Source organism: Homalodisca vitripennis, unplaced genomic scaffold (genome assembly GCF_021130785.1).
Source record: "Homalodisca vitripennis isolate AUS2020 unplaced genomic scaffold, UT_GWSS_2.1 ScUCBcl_2703;HRSCAF=7720, whole genome shotgun sequence".
NCBI lineage: Eukaryota > Metazoa > Arthropoda > Insecta > Hemiptera > Cicadellidae > Homalodisca > Homalodisca vitripennis.
The window spans coordinates 16162-37643 of NW_025778845.1; the positions used below are offsets into that span (position 1 = coordinate 16162).

The following is a 21482-nucleotide window of genomic DNA, read 5'->3' on the forward strand; positions in this document are numbered from 1 at the left end:
CACCAGAACACTGGCTGTATTGCTAATACAATACTTATTCAATGACCTCATAGATAACACTCTTCCCGATGTAATTACCCTGACAGAGCAGGGACTGTTAACGCAAACATGGTGAACACTAGATTTGAAAACTACATACTTAAAGAAAGCTACTGATAATCCAAACACATAAAAGGTGGTCTAATACACATAATAGTAATCTACAAATCCAAAGTTTTTCAAATTTGGAAATTTTTGTGCTTTAAAAAAACTTGCAAACTGGTTATACGATACAACGTTTATAAGCTTGTCTAATGCTAGTTCCAATTTGTTTAAATTGACACTCGCAAATACGTCCCATAGTAAAAAAGAAAAAGTTTCTAAAAAAATCCCTGTTAATTGGACAAGACTTAAGATATTTTCAAAAATGTTACACCCAATTTTGTTGCTATTTGAAATTTTCGGGATTTGAACCTGTGACTCATTTCAGGCACACCCTGTATTTTAAATGTGACAAAAATAATTTTGCAATATTTGCTATACAAGATTTATTAGGGTTACAGTTTATTCCATCGCCGTATAAATAGCTTAATTGTTCTATTTAAACATAATACAAATCTTGTGAAAACTGCATTATGAAATACTACCTAATTTCACCTCCTTGCAAACAATATTGACAAAAATACCGTAAACTACTTTAAATGCGCATTTAGCAAAATATAAGTAGATGGAACTTCATATTCTCAGCAGTAAGTGAGAGACCAGGGTTCAAGTCCTGGCAGAGGAAGTACTTTTTGTTAGGGTGTTTTAAAATGGATAGCAAAAATTTCAAGAATAGATGTAGGGCATCATAAAAAGAACATATGTAAGAACTACATGGAATATATTATCTCATCCATAAAAATCTGTAGTTTTCTGTCTGCCCATCCATATGTGATTTTTGCAAATAATTATACAAAACATAAAAATTTTCATTATTGTCCTTTAAAAACAGTTTTTTATTAATGTTTTTAACAATCTTAGATTTAAAATTCCATGATGACTACAATTTTTTACAAATACTTCTTTAATAAAGCATTGTCATTGTGCAATTCATAAACAATTCATATGTATAACTATATGATATTCATAAGTGTATGTTTGATTATTCTTTTAAGATAAACTATTAATATAGATTGACATACCAATTTGCACATGAAACCAACACAATGTGATGAAATTCTTTGTTGTGGGAAAATATGCTAGTCAAACTGTTGACAAATAAGTGTTTTTAGAAAATATGTTTCACTGAATTATTTTCATGATTTATTGCCCTAATAGGTATAATAGTTTTTATGACTTGTAATTTATTGTACATCCGGATTTTCATTGTAAAGTTTTGTTAAAAATCATTGAAATCAGAAACTATTTTGGTCTCAAAGAGTGCTTACCAGTCTGGTCGGGTAAAAGGTAGTAATGTTTCATGAGGTGCCAATGGTTCATTAATGCCTTGGGCGTCCGAGCAGAGAAGAATACATGCGGATTGCTCTGGAGCAGTTCCTGGAACGTCTCTAGAGTCGGTGCAGCATTCTGAAAAATACACAACATTTTACTCAATATGTGCTTTCAATGAGTGAAGTGATTAAAACGTAGCAACTTCATAGTAGACACTACAGTGTAGTGATAGCTTTATCTCAAACTGGAGTGATAAAAAACACGCGCTAACACTCCGTAGTTTGCAACTACCCTATTCTATAAAAATTGGAGATACAACTACGGGTAGATACAACTCTAGTGTAGATGCAGCTACTTTTCATGTTCAGACTTGTTTCCCCCACTCCGCACTCTTCCAATCTGCAGCGGTGAAGTGCGGCGCAGGCCATACAGACAACTCACGTGCCGTTCTGAGTCGTGTTCCTGTTACCACTCGTGTTCTCTTGCTTATTCCTGTTTTATAGGTATCATGACATCATCTGAAGATGAAGGAGACGTTGATAAGAAATTGGTTGCGGATAGGGAGCTATTTGTAAAAATATTATCAGAAAATACTGTGTTGTTGGAAAAGTCAAGGGTTCCCAAAGTCTTATTAGAAAAGAAGAAAGCGTGGGAAACCTTGTTGGTTCTACGTATTCCCAAACTACAGGAAATGAAGTAAATGCTACTCAAAATGAACAAAATGCTCCAAAATATGAAAACAAAAATAAAAAAGAAATCTGATGTGAAAGCTACAGGAAATAAAAAAATTAAACTACGTTGAGTGGGAAAAAATGCTTTTGGCATTATTTGGGTGAGGCTGAAAACCCAGTTTTTACAAAAGTACCAGGCAGTTTTGCAGCTGGAGCATGTCAGTCAACCTCAGTAAGAAGCGACAAGAAATGACAGCAGTGACGAGTGGAAAAAACTTAGCTGCAGCCGCAATCGCAATAACTACCCCAACCTCATGAATCTGAACCTGAGAAAAAGTTGGAGAACTCAAGCTGACAACTCGTATACAAGGCCCGCAAACAAAAAACTATTGGCATACCGAAACAGGTGAAACAAAAGATTTGAATACGCCGCAACTACAGAGACTTGTTTCTCTTGCAACAGTTTAGAATTACAGAAAATTCAAATTGAAAAAGAAAAAATTGAGTTACAAAAGTTGAAAGGAGGAACAGTTTGAGAAAGAAACTCAAACTGATGACTATTCATTTAATCTGATGTTTAATATGTAAACTTAGCGGTTAGTTAAACCCAACTCCAGTTTACCCAATAATAAACTATCCTTATCCTACAAAAAAAAAAAAAAAAAAAAAAAAAAAAAAAAAAAAAAAAAAGATTTATAGCTTACATGGCATGAATGCACCACGTACGTTATGTGCATGCCTGCCAACAGTGTTCATTGAGCTGTGGGTTATGTCAAAGGCCCTGCACATTTGTACTAGGCCTATGGTTTTATTTGTATTTGTATGGTGTATTTTAATCTAGGTTTTCAAAAAAGTCTCTTTACTTTTTAACAATTTTATTTTTTTGTACAATTTACTTACATTTTAAATAAAACCCAGCATTTCATTCCGCTTCTGTTCGCCACGTTGTTTTGTTGCTTGGTTTTCGAACACTTCTTCCGCCTCCTTCATCCTCGTTACACCCATCTTCATTCGCGTCGTCTTCAAAATTTAAAGGATCTCTGAGGTGTTTAGCTACATTGTGCAGCACAGTACAGGTGACAATTACTTTTGGTACTCTGTCTAGAGACAATCTAAACACAGTTGCCAAGTATCGGGAATCTCTTCTTTAACTGTCCGAAACACCCTTTCTATCACCACCCTTTCCTTTGCATGAACACGATTAAATCGACGCTGAATATCGGTTTGAGGAGGTTTGAACGGGGTGATTAACCAAGGAGAAATACCATAGCCAGAGTCACCAAGTAAACACGCAGCACCGTCATAAACGAGAAATAATATCCCCGAACAGGACTCCTTCTCCATATTCTAGAATCGTGCACTGATCCTGGCCACTCTGCAGCAACGCTAGTGAACCTTTCTTGACTGTCACATGTTGCTTGCACGTTGATGCTGGGGTAACCCTTCCGGTTTATATAACTCATCACCGAACATTGATGGTTTTTTTATTTCGATATGCGTGCAATCTAATGCACCTACAACAGTTGGTAAATCAAAATTTCTTTGCCACATCAACTTTGCATTATTTATTTCTTGTACTGTAGAAGGAAAATGTATCCAGTTGTCTGCGTTTTCCAAAATACAGTTCATCACATAATTAATGTTCTTACAAACTGTCGAACGGTCCACTCCAATATCTTCTGCTACACCACTTTTGAAACCCCGGATCAGCTGTATAACGAAGAAAAATCTCCAATCGTTGTCTTGGAGTGAGTGCTTTCCCCCGAGTTTCGTCACTAAGGCGGTAGAAATTGTTCTGCTAAAAAGTCTATATTCTCACTTTCAAACCGCATCAGCTCCTTGCACTTAGTCAATACTCTTCTTTCACCGTACACTCTTCTTTCCCGTACTTGCAAAAACATCGCCATTAAAAGTCACGCAAGACATAAAAGTGAAGTGTGCCTATCTACAGACTCCAAAATAATGGAGATATATCTATAGGTAGGTAGATGTAACTATACTTTAATCACACCAAAAGTGAAGTTACACAACTTCTATTCTAGAAAAGTTAAGATACAACTACAGGGGGTAGTTCTAGCTTCTTTTTTAATCACATTAAGTGAAGCTCTAACTATAAAATACTGAAAGTGGTAGCAATAACTACTTTTTAATCACTCCACTTAATATGTCAACAGTAGTGATATATTATTTGTCAATTGCTGACTAAAAGGTATGCCATTTTCTAGATTACCACAGCTCTAATAATCACTGTAGTACCACAAGTGATGATGTTGTGGACAAACTTTCAGTATGAAATTAAGAAGGAAGATGTGCTGGAAGGTTGGCAAAGTACAACGTCCTTTAACGCTTTCATTATATATGTCTCTATTATTTGAATTATATTCAGAATCATTACAGCACGTTATAAATTTCAGAATCAACTAAGTCTCCTTCTTTAACCAGGTATACAATATAAAGAAACTTTTGGACCATATATAAAGATATATTTATTGTTCGAAAAGTGTTCGTTAGCTTGTTTTGACAACAATTAGTATATATTATAAATGTTGTTTCAAAAATTTCTTGTTAATTTTAATTTTTTTTTTAACATATAAGGATATATGTATAACATTTTTATATAATAAAACTATTATTGCAGATTACAGTTTTATTTTATTACTCATAGATTTTAAATCAAACAATTAGCACAAACTAATCAAAATACATCAACACAAAAAATAAACTCTTAGTGTGAAACTTTTGATTGTTCTATGTGATTAAAATATGAATACCAAGAGTAATGGAACTTAAATTCACTCTTAAGTCCTGCACAACACTTATCCTGTTTCTATGTTTATTTTTGGTGTACACATGCTAAGAAAAGGTTTTCTTATACAAGTAACTTACACAAAATGGCATAAAAATTAGCAGAGCTTGCCTTAAGATGGATGAGTGCTTGGTTTTACATCCAATCCAGAAGTTAATTAAATATTTCTCCTTGAAACTATCTGTCATGGAACTGTATTCTGTTGGATCGATTAAACTTTCTTTTAATTCCATCTCATTTTATTAGACTCCTGAAAAAGGATTTCTGATCTAGTCAAATTTGGAATAACCTTAAGAGAAATACTTATCAAACCTTTCTTGAAAGGCTTCCAAGTGAATTATGATACCAGCAACCACAACTATATTGGAGTTATTTAATTTTCTAAATAAATATGTCTGCGTAGGAAATGAAGATAATTTCTCCTCCTATATTTGTAAATAAACAAGATCAACTTTCTCTTAAAGGAGTTAATTATGCTCTTGGCTGTGAAGGCTGTTGTGTTTGGTCCATGAATCCCATGTTCAGTGTATTGAGTCTGCAAAAATGTCAGCTATAAAAGCCAATTTCTGCAACAATTTTTCTTCACCAAACAAGTTCTTTACATATTTTTTTCACTTAGAAACATAAAAACTACTAACCTCAGTTTCAAGAGGTGAGTCAAAATGTTCCCTTGATGTAACCATCTCACCTCCTTATGTTGGAGTTGAATCTTAAACTTCCCACCTATATCTTCACACACCAAGGAGGACATCTTTACCGTTCATCCTACCCAATCCTACTCTTATGAAATTAATAACTTTCACGAAATCTGATGGTACAGTGCATAGTTTTCCCAACTCACCTTTAACAGTCAATGCTTCTCGGTGGATGATACAGTAGCAACATCCTTTATCTTTGTTACTATCACTATCAATTTTCCTGACAGTTTTTTGCCCCATATGTACAAACATAGCTTGGTCCTTATCCATAGTGACCGGCAGTAAGTGTCTCACCTATTGAGTGACAAATTTTGTCATAGATTGGTTTTCTTTCTTAAGATTAGATTTAAAAAATTCTATGAAATATTCCTGCATTCCGCGGTACATGTAACAAGTTATTTTATTTGGTTAGTTGTTGATGGTCTAAAAACTTACAAAAGACATCTTTTTACACCTAGATAACTAAATTAAACAACAAAATCAAATGGGGCCATGACTCTAGCACGTGGCTCTGCAATCAGTTCCGATTCATCATCACATGACCATCACGTGTCTATCTCTATGGGTTACAGATAAGAACACTCACAGATTTGATGGTAGTGAGCAATGCCTCCTCTTGCTTGCTGTAGACTACCCAGCAATCAACACTAACTATGATCTCTGGATGGAGGTTGCTCATGAACAACACTGCCAGGTGAGAGATAACAAGATTGCACATCAGAACACTGTAGAGCTACAGATAAGAACACTCACAGGTTTGATGGTAGCGAGCAATTCCTCCTCTTGCTTGCTGTAGAGCGCCTTGCTCTCAACACTAGCTATGACCTCTGGATGGAGGTTGCGCATGGATGCAACAGCCAGACGAGATATGACGGGATCATACAACAGAGCATACCAACGCTGCTGCACCTCCTGTATGGTGAAGCGGCAGGAGAACTTCACCCCTCGGTGTACCATGCGCAGATCATTAGTCTGTTTAAGTCATTAAACAATTTAAATACTTCATTTAATTGCAAATACTAGGACTGAGAAAAAGTTAAGTTCCACTTATTTATAAAAAGATTATTCAATCTAAAGTGAGAACATTATTCATTTATACAAGTTGAGAACATGGCTTTGTCTTCATTTTTGACATAAAATTTATCCTCTATAACATAGTTATCACTTTTGTAATCTAGTTTTAAGACAAGTATCAAAAAATTCATTCAGAGATTCCATCTTCTCTGAATTTGAAGATAATAAGAGAGACTTTTTGGAATTCAGCATTAGTCTTACAACAAACAAAACCCTCAAATTTCTTGTAAAATCTGTTCATGATATGTGTGCATCGTTTAAGAGTCCTGATGACTTCATTAGATATTCATATTTGAATTACAGTGGAACTTGGATAATTCGAATCTCAAGGGACCAATAAAAAAATTCGAATTATCCAAAAATTCGAATTAAAAAAGTTAAGAATTAAAGGCTTAAAATAATGACACTTCACATCTTTGCTGAAAACCTTTATTGAAAATGACATGAATGGTTGTAAATGTATGTTTTTCTATGCATTTCTACTAAGCAAAGTGAGGCAAAACAGTGCAAAATTGAATCATGAATTGTCTAAAAAATACACAATTACAGTTATATGTTTATGAATGTAAAAGAAAATAAGTTGAATGGTGATAAGAAACATTATGCAGTACAATATTATTTTAATTTTTTCTAAAGAAGTCGGAAATCTTCAATTGTTTTCGAACGTTAAGTCTTTCAGAAGTGACAAAAGATTCCTACCATATTCAATGAATTGAAAATAGACTCACTTACGTCATTTTACTTTCAAAAAAAACGTCTAAGTTCCATGATGTGATGTGCTGCTTCGGCCGCACTCGGAACGTTTATTTTCCGCCCCAACTGATGACTTCACCGTCTTCGTCACTCGATGCCATGTCGCCATCTTGTTTATTGTTGAGCACTTCAGCGATGATCTCCGCGTCTGTTATCTCACCACATACTGCAACATCTTCATCCACGTTGACAAAATCTTCAAAAGAGATGGCAGGGTCAGTAATGACGTCCTCCCCAGCCGTCAACTGAAGGTAACGCTTCCGCCTATAATGTCATTGGCTTTTTCGGCGTCGTCCTCCTTTTTTACAAAACCAGCTTTTTTAAAGCAATGTTTGATCGTTTCGGGCGTTACTTTGTCCCAAGCTTTCTTGCACATGCGAGAGGCTTGAAGAATGTCCAACTTGATTTTTAGGGCGTCACAATCTTCAGTCAGTACGTACTCAACCAATAAACGTCTGTAAAAATGTTTTAGATTTTTTATGATCCCCTGGGTCCATAGGCTGGACAACCGAAGTCATATTGGCAGGGAAAAAAATTACTTTAACATTTTCCATTACTGGAATCGTGTTGTGCGCAGTACAGTTGTCTATAAACAAGATAACTTTTCGTTTTTTTCTTTTATGAACTTTTTGTCTAAGTGTTCAACAACCATTTCTCAAAAAGGGTGACTGGGTCATCCAAGCTCTTGCGCTGTTCACATACTCCACTGGTTTTGATTTGACGTTCTTGAAACAACGGGGGACTAGCCGACTTGCCAATCATTAGTAAAGGCAGCTTTTCTGATCCGTCCATGTTTGCACCAACCAGGAGAGTAAATTCTCTCTTTACTCAGTTTTCCTCCGTGGCATTTTTCTTCTTTAAATGCGAGTGTTTTGTCAGGGGTGCATTTAAAAAAAAGTCCCGTTTTCATCAACATTGAAGATGTCCCTTTTCATCCCGATCCTGAATCATCTCCTCCAAATCTGTTTCCATTGGTTGGCTTCTTGTTGATTAACGCTTCCACTTTCACCACAAATGGATTTGAACGAAATTTTGTTGCGATATTTGAAGCCGTCAAGCCACCCTGTACTAGCCTTAAAAATCTTTTTTCCCCAATTCAGTAGCAAATTGTTCAGCTTTGATTCTTATGAGAGGACCACTCACTGGAATCTTCTTATCCCTAGTTTGTTTGAACCACTTTAAAACACAATTGTCCAAATCTGGATTTTCTGGCTCCCTTAAACCTTTTCCGGTCTTTAATGTTGTCACTTTCACTCCCGAGAATTTTTTTCTTTATTCTTTAAGTAGGTGGACAATGTGTTAGGAGGAATTCCAAAGTCCTTGGCAATCTCAGATTTTTTTCTTAACCCCCTTCTCTACTTCTTTGATTGCTGCTATTTTTTGAGCCAAAGACAAAGTTTTGTATGTTCGAGGATTACGAGGTGACGACATTTTGCTCAACGAACAAAGAGAAATCAGAAATTCTTTATTGATAATCTTTAAGATTACAAGTAGCGTCAATTAACAAAAAGTTTACATAGTTATAAAATATAAAAGTTCATGTTTGTCTCTGTCAAGTTGTCAGTCCTCCATAAGTAAAAATTCCTCCACTGTGTAGATGGTTCTTTGCAAGAGCCAGTTTCTTTATTGCAGTCTTCATGTTAATGTGATTGTTTCCTATTTTCTTAATTTATTCTGGCAGAGCATTAAAAAGTTTTTTCCCAGCATAGGTTGGTTTTTTTCTCAAATACAGCTGTTCTGTGAAGAGGTAGTGGAAAGTCTTGACCATGTCTTGTGTTATGTTCATGAAGATTACTATTTCGAGGAAAGTCTTTTAATAAGCAGTACAATATCGTTTCCCAGAATATATAGAGAAGTCACTGTCAGTATATTCAATTCTTTAAAAGTAGCTCTGCAGCTTTCTCTAGGTCCTAGCTTCCCCATTAACCGGATTGCTTTCTTCTGAATTTTGAGGACTTTTAGTAGGTTAAATTGAGTTGTGCCCCCCCATGCTGCTATCCCATACCTGAGATGACTTTCAAATAGGGCATAGTACGCTATTTTTTGGTAGATTCAAGAGTGCTTGTTGCATGGGTCCCTTCGCAAAGCATAGAGTGATGAATTTAGCTTCAGGCATAAGTTGTCAATGTGATTTGTCCATGTCAAATGTATTATTTAGTGTTATTCCTAAATAATTCATGTCCTCTGTTTCTTGAATACCAGGGATTTCGGACACATAGTTTTTATTAGTTCCTAGAGTGAGTTGTTTAGTTTTTCAAGCTGTTTAAAACCAGATCATTGTATTTGCAATATTGTTGGGCCATATTGAATGAGAATGTAGGAGTTTAATTTCTAGCTGTTCAACATCCTTCTGGGCTGAGAGTAGTACGGTATCGTCTGCGTACATGATGGAATTTGTGTAGTTTTTCCAAGAATATTTGGCAGGTCATTGGTGAATAAAATATATAACACTGGTCCTAAGACGGAGCCTTGGGGAACCCCTCGAGTCATAGGTAGTTTTTGAGATTTAACAGTACAGGTCTCTCCCATTCTTCTCTGTTTAACTTCTACAACTTGGTATCTTTCGTTCAAATAACTCTCAAACCATTTTAAGGCTGACTGTTGGACGCCAAGAGTTGTAGTTTGGCTAGGATAAGCTTATGGCCAAGACAGTCGAAAGCTTTGCTCAAGTCTAAAAAGATACTAGTGATGGTGTTGCCCTCTTCCAGGTTGTCTGTAATATATTCAACAAGGTCTATTATTGCAGTTTGATGTAGATCTTTCTTTTCTGAAGCCATGTTGATTATTGGATAGGAGGTTATTGTCTTGTAGGTGAGTGAGTAGTCTAGAAAGAGTGATCTTCTCTATTATTTTTGATACAGTTGGTAGTAGTGAAATGGGACGGTAGTTTGTTGCTTCATCTTTGTTTCCTTGTTTATATTTAGGGTATACTTTGGCCTGTTTTAAGTTTTTTGGAAATATGCTCTGTATAAAGGATATGTTAGTGATGTGAAGGATTGGTTTCAGAAGTTCAGCTTCGCAAAATTTTATGATTTTTGATGAAATCTCGTCCAAACCCGAGGAGGTTTTACTTTTCAATGAACGGATTGTTTGTTTAATTTCTTTTGGCTGTGGTTGGGGTCATTTCTGTCATTGTGGTATCTATATTGTAAGCATGGACTATACAGTAAGTTGTCATTCGATATTTGGTGTTGCTTTAGCGTGTTTTCTGCTATATTTACAAAGAAGGTGTTAAGGTGGTCAGCGATTTTCTTTGGGTCCGTTTCTTTTATTCCGTCGATTGATAAATGATTCAAGTCTGATGTTGATTGGTTCTTAGCAGCTCTTTCTCTATTTATGAGTTCCCAGACTGCTTTTGTTTTGTTATTAGCGTGATATATGTGGTCTGCATTAGCTTCCTTCCTAAGTCGCCTGAGTTTCAGATCATAGGCCTTCTTCTTCTGGTTTGCCTCAGATTTATCTTCAGTTCTTCCTGTGACATTAAACTTATCCTGCGCATTGATAAATTCCTTTCGTAATCTTAAGGTTTTCTTCATCATAGACTGTGTTCTTTCTAGAGTTGCTTTGTTTCTTGGTCTTGAGTGGGCAGGCAAGATCTAATGCCCTTGTAAAGGTATTAAGGAAGTTAATCGTAAGCGTCATCAATGTTGTTCGATTGCGTCACATTTCTCCCAGGTTTCTGTGGCTAGGATAGATTTTAGGTAATTTAGGTTCCTCACGCATGTGTTTCTGTATGTTGAGAATGTTATATTTTCAAATATTTTAGGAAAGTCAGCTGTGCAATATTGGCCAGTATGATCTGATAAGCCAGTGTTACAGATTTCGACATTTAGTTTACTGGGTGGGAGGTCAGTGCATATAAAGTCAATAGAGGAGTTAGAGGTGGCTGTGACTCTCGTTGGTGGCAGGGCAAGTCTCTTTAGGTCATGTGAAGCCAGCAGTTCATCTAGTGCACCTTGTTCTCGGTTTTCTGGTAAGGTTATCTATGTTGATGTCTCCAGTGATTATGATGTAAGAGGTTGTGTCTTTTGACTTCAGTTAAGGTGTCGTCTATCACTTGGAGTGCAGTCTCAAGATTTGCATTCGGTGGGTTTGTAATAGCCTAATATATGTATGTCCTTTTTATTGCTAATTTTTATTTTAGTTCCAGTTACCTCACATACCATTTCTATACTGTATTTTTCCAGGTTGAGAGTGGTGGTTTTGTTGGCTAACTTCTTGTGTCTATATATAGCAACTCCTCCCTTTGATATGCTCTGTTCTGCCATATGCCACACACAAAGTCATAATTTACTTGAGCCTCAACATGATTGATGACATGCTGTTTTAGTCCGTGCTCAGTTAGGACCACTATGTCAGCAGGTTTAGTATGTAGTTGGTGTTCCAGTCTTTCGATTTTATTGCTTACTCTGTCTATGTTCTGATGAAAAACTATGAGCTTCACTGTTTTTGTGTTACTTAGACAGGTGCGTCGTGAGGTTGGCTTGTTTCTAAAAATTGCTGGATGTGCTAGAGAAATTCGTAGAAGCTAAGGCAGATTCATTGTTTAGTGCATGAGAGCTCACCACTATTACAAGCATACCCATAATGTTTTTTCATATGCTTCTTATAGAAGGCAATGTATTTTATGAAGAAGTCATCATAGGTTTCATTGCTTCTTTTTGATACTGAATTAAGTGGAGGAGAATTGCTCAAATTCATCTTTCCATAAGGCTTTCCATTCACTTGGAGCTTCAGTGAATTTGCTTTATCTGCAGCTTTGGCCACTTGAAGGGAGACACTAAACATGTTTACCTTTTTACCTCTGGTTTTTCCAGGGTGTAAGTACTTTTTGTTTACTGGTTTCCTGAGGTCGGGGTAGGCTGCAATCTGTCAAAGTGGTTTGCAGTTTTTGTTTGCAGGTTTGGCTCGTTCCTGAAGTCGGGGGTAGGTTGCAATCTGTCAAAGTGGTTTGCAGTTTTTGTTTGCAGGTTTGGCTGGTTCCTGAAGTCGGGGGGTGGGTTTGCAATCTGTCAAAGTGGTTTGCAGTTTTTGTTTGCAGGTTTTGGCTGGTTCCTGAAGTCAGGGATAGGTTGCAATCTGTCAGAGTGGTTTGCAGTTTTTGTTTGCAGGTTTGGCTGGTTCCTGAAGTCAAGGCTTGGATTGTCTCTGTCATCGGTAATGTCAGGGGTGTTTTCTAGTTTTTCACTAAATGTTAGACTGGATCTTGAGGTCAAAGTATTAATAGCTATCTCCATTCGTTCAAGTTTTGTTTTTATGTCAGATATTTCAACTTTGAAAAAAATTGAGCTGTCTCTAGTTTCATGATTATCTTGACTAGAGGAGGAAGTTTGAGTCGTAGTAGTGTGTTTCAAAATGCTTGTTTTTGAGACTTGGTTTTTCAGTTTTTTCCAGAGAGTCAAACACTAACAAATCTTATGTAAAATTACGGAAGACATACAGCACTGTATGTAAACAAACGACAAGCGAGAAAGTTCACACCACCCGCACAGTTGTCAAGATAGACTAACCACGTGAAACTAACGGTTGAATCAATTATACAAAACAAACAGCTGGTGGGGAGTGGAGTGGGTGGGGTGGAGTGATCTTGCAGGCAGCGGAGCTTGTGCCAGTCGCGATGAGTCACGTCTACAAAAACAATAGGCGCGGAAGCATACAGCCGAGCCGGCCGGCCTGGCGGGAGGGTGGCTAGATTTGTGTCCCAATGGCCTTGAAGCAAGTGCCTTGCGAATAGAGAGAGTGCAGCGTCTTTTCGCGAATCTTTCCACTTTAAAATCGAATTATTTCCACGAATAAAAAGTTTCGAATTATCCAAAATAAACTTCGAATTAACCACGATATTTTTACATTACTTATATAGAAAATGCTAAGGACCAATATAAATATTCGAATTAAAGAAGATTTCGAATTATAGAAGTTCGAATTAGCCAGGTTCCACTGTACCAACAAAGTTATCATCAATGAAAAATTTTCCGACCACTTTGATTTTTATCTTATTTTGTCTCTTCCAGTATGGCAAATTATGAGAACACTGCTATTCCATAGTTTTCTCATAATAAAATATAGGCCACAGAAATGATCAATTTCTACAGTCTTCAATGTTAGTCAAAAAGGCATAAAAACACCTACAACAATTCTAAACCTTATTAATAACTAGTGCTGCTGAAAAAATATCTTGATGGCTTTTATGACTATTAAATTACAGTCAAACTACCAAGGATATATACAGTGAAACATGTTGCCACTACTTTTACTATTTCAAGAGTTAGACAAAAATAGAGGGTAATTTAGACAAATTTTAAAAACAAAATATTTTGAATTTGCATGAACATTAACTCTTTTAGGACCAGCCATTATTACATCAAAGTAACATACAAAGGCTATCCAGAAAGTAGATTACGTTTTGCTATTTAGCCGACAGGGGCGAGACTATCTCTGCCATTTTGAGGTCAGGGAGTTTCTCCCTTCAGTGGCTATCCAGCCATGCTAGTGAGAGGTTACTGTCGCTCCTTGTTGTATTTCAATAGCAGTTTAAAATGTGTGACGCACTTGAAAATCTCGAGTTGAGAAGTGTGGTCGGTAATACAATTTTTGTTGGCTAAGCGCAATAAACCAATTGAGATTTATCGCTAACTCTGTGAAGTTTATGGGAACGATGTATTACTGAAGGTGGAGTGCATCAGTGGTGCATTAAGTTTAAAAATGGCCAAACTATTGTGTATGACAAGGAATTAAGTAGACGGTAAAACATTTTGACCGATGAAGTTGTATCTAAAGTCGATGAGAAGATTAAAGAAGACCGCCAATTCACAATAACAGAACTCTCACTTTCCTCAAATTTCAAAAGGAGTTTGTTGCATGAAATTGTTACACAGGATAATTGTTAATTGGAACTGTGGAAGGGTGTGACTGTATGGTAGAAGTCTCAGGCAGCAGAATTATATCATGCTGGAATTTCAAAACTAGTTTACCACTATTATAAATGTGTAAATCTGTATGGTGACTATGTTGAAAAATAGTTTTTTAGCTTCATTTTCAAATGAATATAATACAATTTCTGTCTTGTATTTTTTTGTTTACATCAAAACATAACCTACTTTCTGGATAGTTTTCGTATAACAGTGTGGGGACTAACTAGGGATATCATGATAAGGTGTACTTTTCCACTGACATATTGTAGACCACATTTTATGATTTGATATTTCTAGTAGCCTATTTCACTGTTGTTTTTGAGTATGTTTTACAGAGTAGTAGTCAAACTCACCATTATAAGAACTACACAAATGTTGTTTATAAACATACATTAAAAAAGATAGTAATTATGCTGGCACTGAAAAAAGTTACACTAACTTTCTACTACACTTTTGTGCACAATGCAAATAAGTAATATAGAGAATATTTAGAAGAGTCATTTATTTCTTTATTCCACCTTAGACATTTAAATAAACCCAAAAATTTTATTTTTCTTTTTGCTAATTTTTTTACATTATTTTCTAATTATCTGCACTACTTATGTATTAAACGTATGTGTTTGTTGATTTTTTTAAATTTGGTCACTTAAACCGAACAATATCAAGGTCAAAATAAAAATAATTTCCACAGTATAAAATTCCTAGATTACCTTCAATCTAAAACTTATTTTAAAGTAATTATTTTACAGCTATAAGAAACACTCTTGTTAATATATGAAATATTGGGGTATGTTCCCAAAAATGGTAGAGTGTAATTTTGGGATATAGTAACCTTTTTTTTAGTCTTGGTCCTAAAAGGGTTAAGCACACTATTTTGTTATAACACCTCAAGACAAATACTTAAATTTCTCCAATCTAATCCCACACAAGTTGTAATGAAAAATATTTCTCTCTTATATATCCTTGTGAAATCTAGTATGGTTTGATATTGGACTACACATCCTACTCAATCGACCAGGACACAGGCCGCTTACCTGTTGAACACCGATGACTAGTGCCAAGTCATCAGTGGGCTTCCACCGACCCAGGTCCTTGGTGGCAGCGCCATGTGGCTGCTTCACCTTACGACTGCGCCTGTTTCCTGGCTTGCTGGATCGGCGTGACTTGTCCCCTGCCGGTCCCGGTGCAGGGGCCGCCATGTGTGCCGACATGGTGCTGGCACTGCTGACATCTATGCCCGACAGATCAGGTTTGCCATTAGCCAGAAATTTTAATGGGGTAGTTACTATACTGAGCTCCAATTTATTTCTTATCAATTATATTTCTGTTACTTTATCTGTTGTTTTCCTATCTCATTGTTTAGAATTATGTAAATTTAGTCTTTCCAAAACAAGAAGAAGAGAATTAGATTAATATGTGGTTGCCATCTTGTGTTAATAAACAGAAGGTGCATTATTAAAATTATTTTAAACAATACTGATCTTATGAACTCTCTTAGGTGGTTGGATGTTAACATACTAACATCTTCAAAAAATTTATAAACTTTTTTACCTTGCAATCTTATAAGATAGATAAGCATATAAACCTTACAGTTGTAAGCACATAAAGAAGTTTCTGAAAAACTTGGTTTTGTTATAGTTAGTTATGAATTATGTTTGCAAATATATTCTCTTATGGTGATACACATGTACTTACACTTTCACTATATACCTCTTGCTTAAAATTCTCTTGTTAAATAAAGTTTTGCATGGCTCCTATCTCAAATTATAAAGAAATATCAAACAAATCATAGGAACTAATAATATTGTAAACAACAGCATTTCAAAGGATTCTTAAACATGCCTTGTTTTGCTCTATAACATCTAATAACAAAGACATATATATTTATTTTCTAAACTTTGAAACGGCTGTTGCCTTGAAACTTTAAGAGATATAAAAAAATATATGCAAAAGTTGTTTAAAGTATTTAAGTTATCAAAAAAACACGTAGTTTTAAGTTTTTATTAGGAAATAGTCCAGATCAAAATTTTGCACAAATGCAAATGGCCGCCATCTTGATTGGTTGAGACTGGGTAGCAAACGTATTCAAACCCTGTATAAACTTAGCTGTACCAATAATTATTATCAAGTTTAATCTGAATCTATTCAAAATTATGGCAATTATTGTGATAAAATGTTGTTACAACCATTTATTGCATACTTAAAGTTTGTTTGGCTGCTCTCCTGAACCCTTAAGAGATATCATATAACATGTGAGAACATTTATAAATAAACTGCTGCATTTAAAAATTGAAACAAATATTTTGCCATGTGCAACTACTTACTATCTCTACTAAGCATGGTCTGGAAAAAATTAAAGCCAGAAATTACATCATAATTTCTATAAGATCTTCCTAAATTATTAATACACAGCAGAGGAATTATTTCCAAATAGTGACTTCTAATGCTATAAATGCCAATTTTCTAATGCTATGACTAGAGATCATTTGTATTAATAATTTTCTGGATGATTCTGAAGTTTATATAGTTTATATGAAATTCAGAATTTCTTTAAATCTGAACAAGACTCAAGACAAATTAAATTAAAATCCAAGTTTAATTTTAAAAAGACGATTGTTTAAACCATTATCTTTCTTAGTACTTTATAAGGTTTAAACACCAATATAGGTAGAAACCAATAAAATAGTAACATATATTACATCGGTAACTCCTGTCGTTTCAGGTCCCTGCGAAGGAAAGAGAGTAATTAAATGACAATTACAACAGTGAGTAATAAACAGAGGCAAACTAAAGCAATCAAAAGCAACATTACCATAGCTGTGTTTGACATTTTAACGTCCTATTAAATCTAAAACTGTAAATAACTCAATCCCTAGTCTAAAGAGCATTTTTTACAGCTATGTTGTTTATTTTGTTTTGTATTCATTTTACTGATAAAAGAGAAAGTAAACACGCAGCTTAAGATTTCCTCCAATCTTATATTTTATACGAGACCATCTGAGTTATTGCCAGTTTCAGGGTTGACATGCACAAAGACTGATGAAGCAGTACTACCAACACTCACAGTCACCTGAGGAGGTGGATGCCACAGACATGGAGGGGGTGCGGGTCCGGGGCACCTTACCGCTGAGACTGGCAGTGCTACCAACATTTAAGCTCGACTCCACTAACTCATCATCGAACTTGCGCCGCTTAATCGACCGGGAACTACTGTTTGTTTGAAACAAAGACATTAATAAGAGAGAATCAGATCCTCAATAAATTTTAATAGTGAGTTGATAATCAAGGATGTCATACAATATGTTATTATTATGGATAAAGTTTAAGAAAACATTAGAATTCTAACCAATAAAAGTTAATAAGTTGGCTAATAAAAGAAGTTCTATTTTACTTAACCATAATGAGATAGGAACTTGCTTAAAAATTAGGTAGTATAAAGAAAGCTAATGATATAATAAAAGCTTGTATATAGAAATCTAAACTAAACTTTATAAGCGCCTCATAAATATGACTTACCAATAACTGTTTAAAAAGTTTAAAGACCATTATCATTTTATTTGCATCTGCATTTGATCAATAATTTTTTACACTTTATTTATAGACAATTAACCTTCTCCAGTTGATTTACTGCGATGCACTTCTGGCGCTACCGGACTGAATTGCTTGAGCCGTTCTGCCATGGCAGAACATTCTTGCATGTTTATTATTTTAACAACTCTATTCAAACAAAACTCCTACAAATTATACACTGTTGTAAATATTATTACATTCTTTATAATATGGTAGTATTTTAAAAACTATTAAGCTTATAAGGAAAACTAAATCTAAATGAAAACTCACTTGCTTTTTTCAAATGCAATTGTTTGTTTTTTAATACATATATATGTATAAAAATATATATATATATATATGTGTGTGTGTGTGTGTGTGTGTATGTATGTAGTTAAATAATTAAGTATATGATTATTATCTATGATTTCAAATACGATTCAAAAATGTTTCTATCGGCTCAATGTCAGCTTTTACATGATAAAAATGTTGATGAAAAGATCAAACTTTTGCACATAAAAATATTTTAATCTGAATTGAAAGTAGTTGACACCATTGAATTTAAAAAATAGTTTTATTTAAAAATAGATAAATAGATATAAATTTAAAATATACATAATTGATTATTTAATTCTTCAATAATAAAACATTTATCAGTTATTACACTCTTTTACCTTCTTTTTTTATGCAAATTTGCCTCATTCCCACCTTCTTCATGAATATTTCTTTGCAGGCATAGTGGGGATTGGCATGGTTGTCATTGGCATAGTAGGGATTGGCATAGTTGGATTGGCATAGTTGCAGTCTAGACCCAGCGGCAGAGCTGAACTACAAAATGATACTTCTAGTATATTTAATGGCACGAGCCTGTATTCAAGATAGTCAAAGAGGTTGGATTTTAAAGGCAGTTTGAAGCTACGATCCACTGGAATGAAAAAAGATAAATTTCTATTTTTATCCAAAGCTCAACAGTTTACACAGTTTCTAAGAATGACTTTTGTTTACAAGATCAAGATGTATGAGAGTCATTAAAGTAAACTCAACTTTCACAGTCAGTTTACTTTACTTTATGAGGGTCATTCGGGAAGTTAGTTGCCGAGGCATCTGATCACCGAAGAGGTGAGGATAGGAGAACGACCTGAGTGTCTAGCAACATTCAGTGTCATAGTAGAGTTCCCTATGCCATAAATGCTCTAAACAGGTATTCAAAATGGCCATCACAATCAACTCTTCAGCCGACTGTGTAATAAATAGCATCATTAGATTTTTTTCACAAAGAAAATGCAACCAATGAAAATTCATTGAGAATTATATTTTGTGTATAGAGGAGATATTATGAGCTATATTAGAGTTCAAAATGGTGTCAATTGTTTTGAGAAGAATGAACTAATGTTACAGCTAAAAAAATGCTGTCTTTGATTACCAATGACCTTGTCGAACAAATCTATCATAAGGTCAGGAATAATCGTAGGTTCACAACCATAGATCTTTCAAAGCATTTTTCAACGAACATTAAGAACTCTAGTGTATGAAATTGTGAATGAGAAACTTTATGTTAACTGATGGAATACAAAACAAAGAGAATAGGACTATGAAGAAACTGACACGTTTCTTAGCCACATAGTCATGGGTGATTAATTATGGGTTTTTCATGCAAATTTTAAACAAAAAAGACAAACTACGGAATAGGGTCACACCTGATAGCCATGAAAATCGCTGCAATCGCTTACGTGCATATGCAGCAGAATTTTACTCAATAGGTAACGAAAAGCTTGTACTTAAAAAAGATAAGTGCTTAAATTTTAATAGTAACTATGTTGAAAAATAGCTTAATAGTGTCCTTTAAAATGTTGGAAATTAAAAGTAAAATGTAATAAAAAATCTGTAAAAGTGACATGCATTTTTGTATTTATTATGAAACTTACTTTCCAAATGTTTCTCGTAATATAGCAACAACATAAGATTAAAAATTTTCTAACTTAAATAAAAATTTAAATAACAGAAGGCTAAATATTTAACAAATTAAAATCAATCCATCAATCTTTATTTACATTTTCATAAAGAAAAGTAATAGTGTCAATCATATAAGACATTAAAATACAATACGTGAGGTATTAGAAAATAAGTTTGTCAGATTATTCTGTTGTAAGTGTGTAGAATTCCTGATCAGATTACATTGGTTGATATATTAGAAAGGTGTCAAGTCTTTGTTTGAGGACAGTTCCTCTTAGTGATCAGAAGTCATACTGCAGCAGATTATAAAATTTGATCCCGATGTAAGTTGGTTCCTTTTAAAGAGAACTATTCTGTATCGTGGAAAAGGGATTCTTGGAGTTTTCCTGATGTTATAGCTGTGGTTTCTAGTTGCTCCAGAACAATTATTTTTATTAAACAGTAGCATTTTTTTACTGTATGTAGATAGCAATGACAGTTTTAATTTTTAGCTGTTTAAATTATTCTCTGCGAATTTCTCGATCATATAGTTCAACTGAGGATCTTATTGCTGCCTTCTGTACAATGAGAACTTTGTTTAGGTTTGCAATAGAGGTGGCACCCATATTGCAATCACAAATCTAAGGTGAGTTTTCAGCAGTAAATGTTATGCAGGGCTACATCTGTCAAGCTTATTTGTTTCATTCAGCCTTCTCACCGTATTGACAGCAGAGTTCAGTTTTTGCACAGCTCATATAAATGTGGTCCTCTGGCTTGGTTTGAATCTAGCATAACACTTCGTAGTTTGCTTTCTTCTTAAAAAGTGACATCCAAGGGTGGACTCCTCCTGCTAAATTTTTATCTGTTTCCTCTTTTGTGGGTTAGCAATTATGTCCCATGCTGCCAAATATACTCATACACTATTTGGATCATTTGTCTTCGTCACAAGCTGGTTATTGGTTATTACAGACAGTAACAGAAATCTACCTAGACTCCACAATTTCACTTACCTTCTCCGCTTTATATTGTCGAACATCTGAGAAGAGTCTAATGAATTTCTCTGGTATCTATCCATGATCAATTGCGATAAATTTCCTTGGATCACAGGTTCTCCAAAGTCCATGTTACTCTAAACAATCTGTAAATTAATAAATCACGAATCAATAAAATTGCCTTCATTACACTCCTATCTATAAGTACAGCAGTACTTAAGTGAACAAAATGTATTCCTTATTGACAAATAGTTTGTGGGTCAATCCATATCACATGGTCCAGAAATAAATTATTTGGTTGCGTCAAGATTTTTTTTATTTTTGATATTTTTACTCTTGAAAGTTCCACTGTTTGAATACTTATTTCCAGGCATTTCAGAGCTCTGTGCTATATTGTATAGGGTTTTAAATCAAATTTTTTTTATCATCTAATTTTCAAAATTGTAAAAGTTTGAAGCTTTTACCAAAATCTCTGTTGGGCATGAAAATAAAAATTTGAAATTTGGCTCAGATTTAGTACTAAGTAAGAGTATTAGCCTGTAAAAATTTCATTTTGTGGACTCAACTTGTTTCAAAGTTACAACAGATGTAAAAGTACTAAAATGTTTTATATCGCTAAAGACATAGCAGCATATATACTTATTTTTTCAGTAGGAATTCTTTTTAACTTTTTAAATAAATGT

The 21482-nt window shown here is 34.6% G+C and overlaps 1 protein-coding gene across 2 annotated transcripts in view; it reads right to left on the bottom strand.

Moving 5' to 3' along the window:
• LOC124372183 (microspherule protein 1-like) overlaps positions 1-20971 on the bottom strand; it is a 35225-nt gene extending 14254 nt beyond the window's left edge. The window contains exons 1-5 of one of the 2 annotated variants that reach the window (XM_046830549.1): positions 20818-20971; positions 17397-17536; positions 15361-15557; positions 6342-6560; positions 1410-1548 (exon numbers count right to left, since the gene is read on the bottom strand). In XM_046830549.1, coding sequence (XP_046686505.1) covers positions 1410-1548; positions 6342-6560; positions 15361-15557; positions 17397-17536; positions 20818-20930 — 808 coding nt within the window. In that variant the 5' untranslated portion in view covers positions 20931-20971. Of the gene's footprint in view, positions 1-1409; positions 1549-6341; positions 6561-15360; positions 15558-17390; positions 17537-20817 lie in introns of both variants that reach the window. The other variant, XM_046830548.1, reaches the window with a different exon arrangement.
• Between the last annotated feature and the right edge of the window lie 511 nt (positions 20972-21482).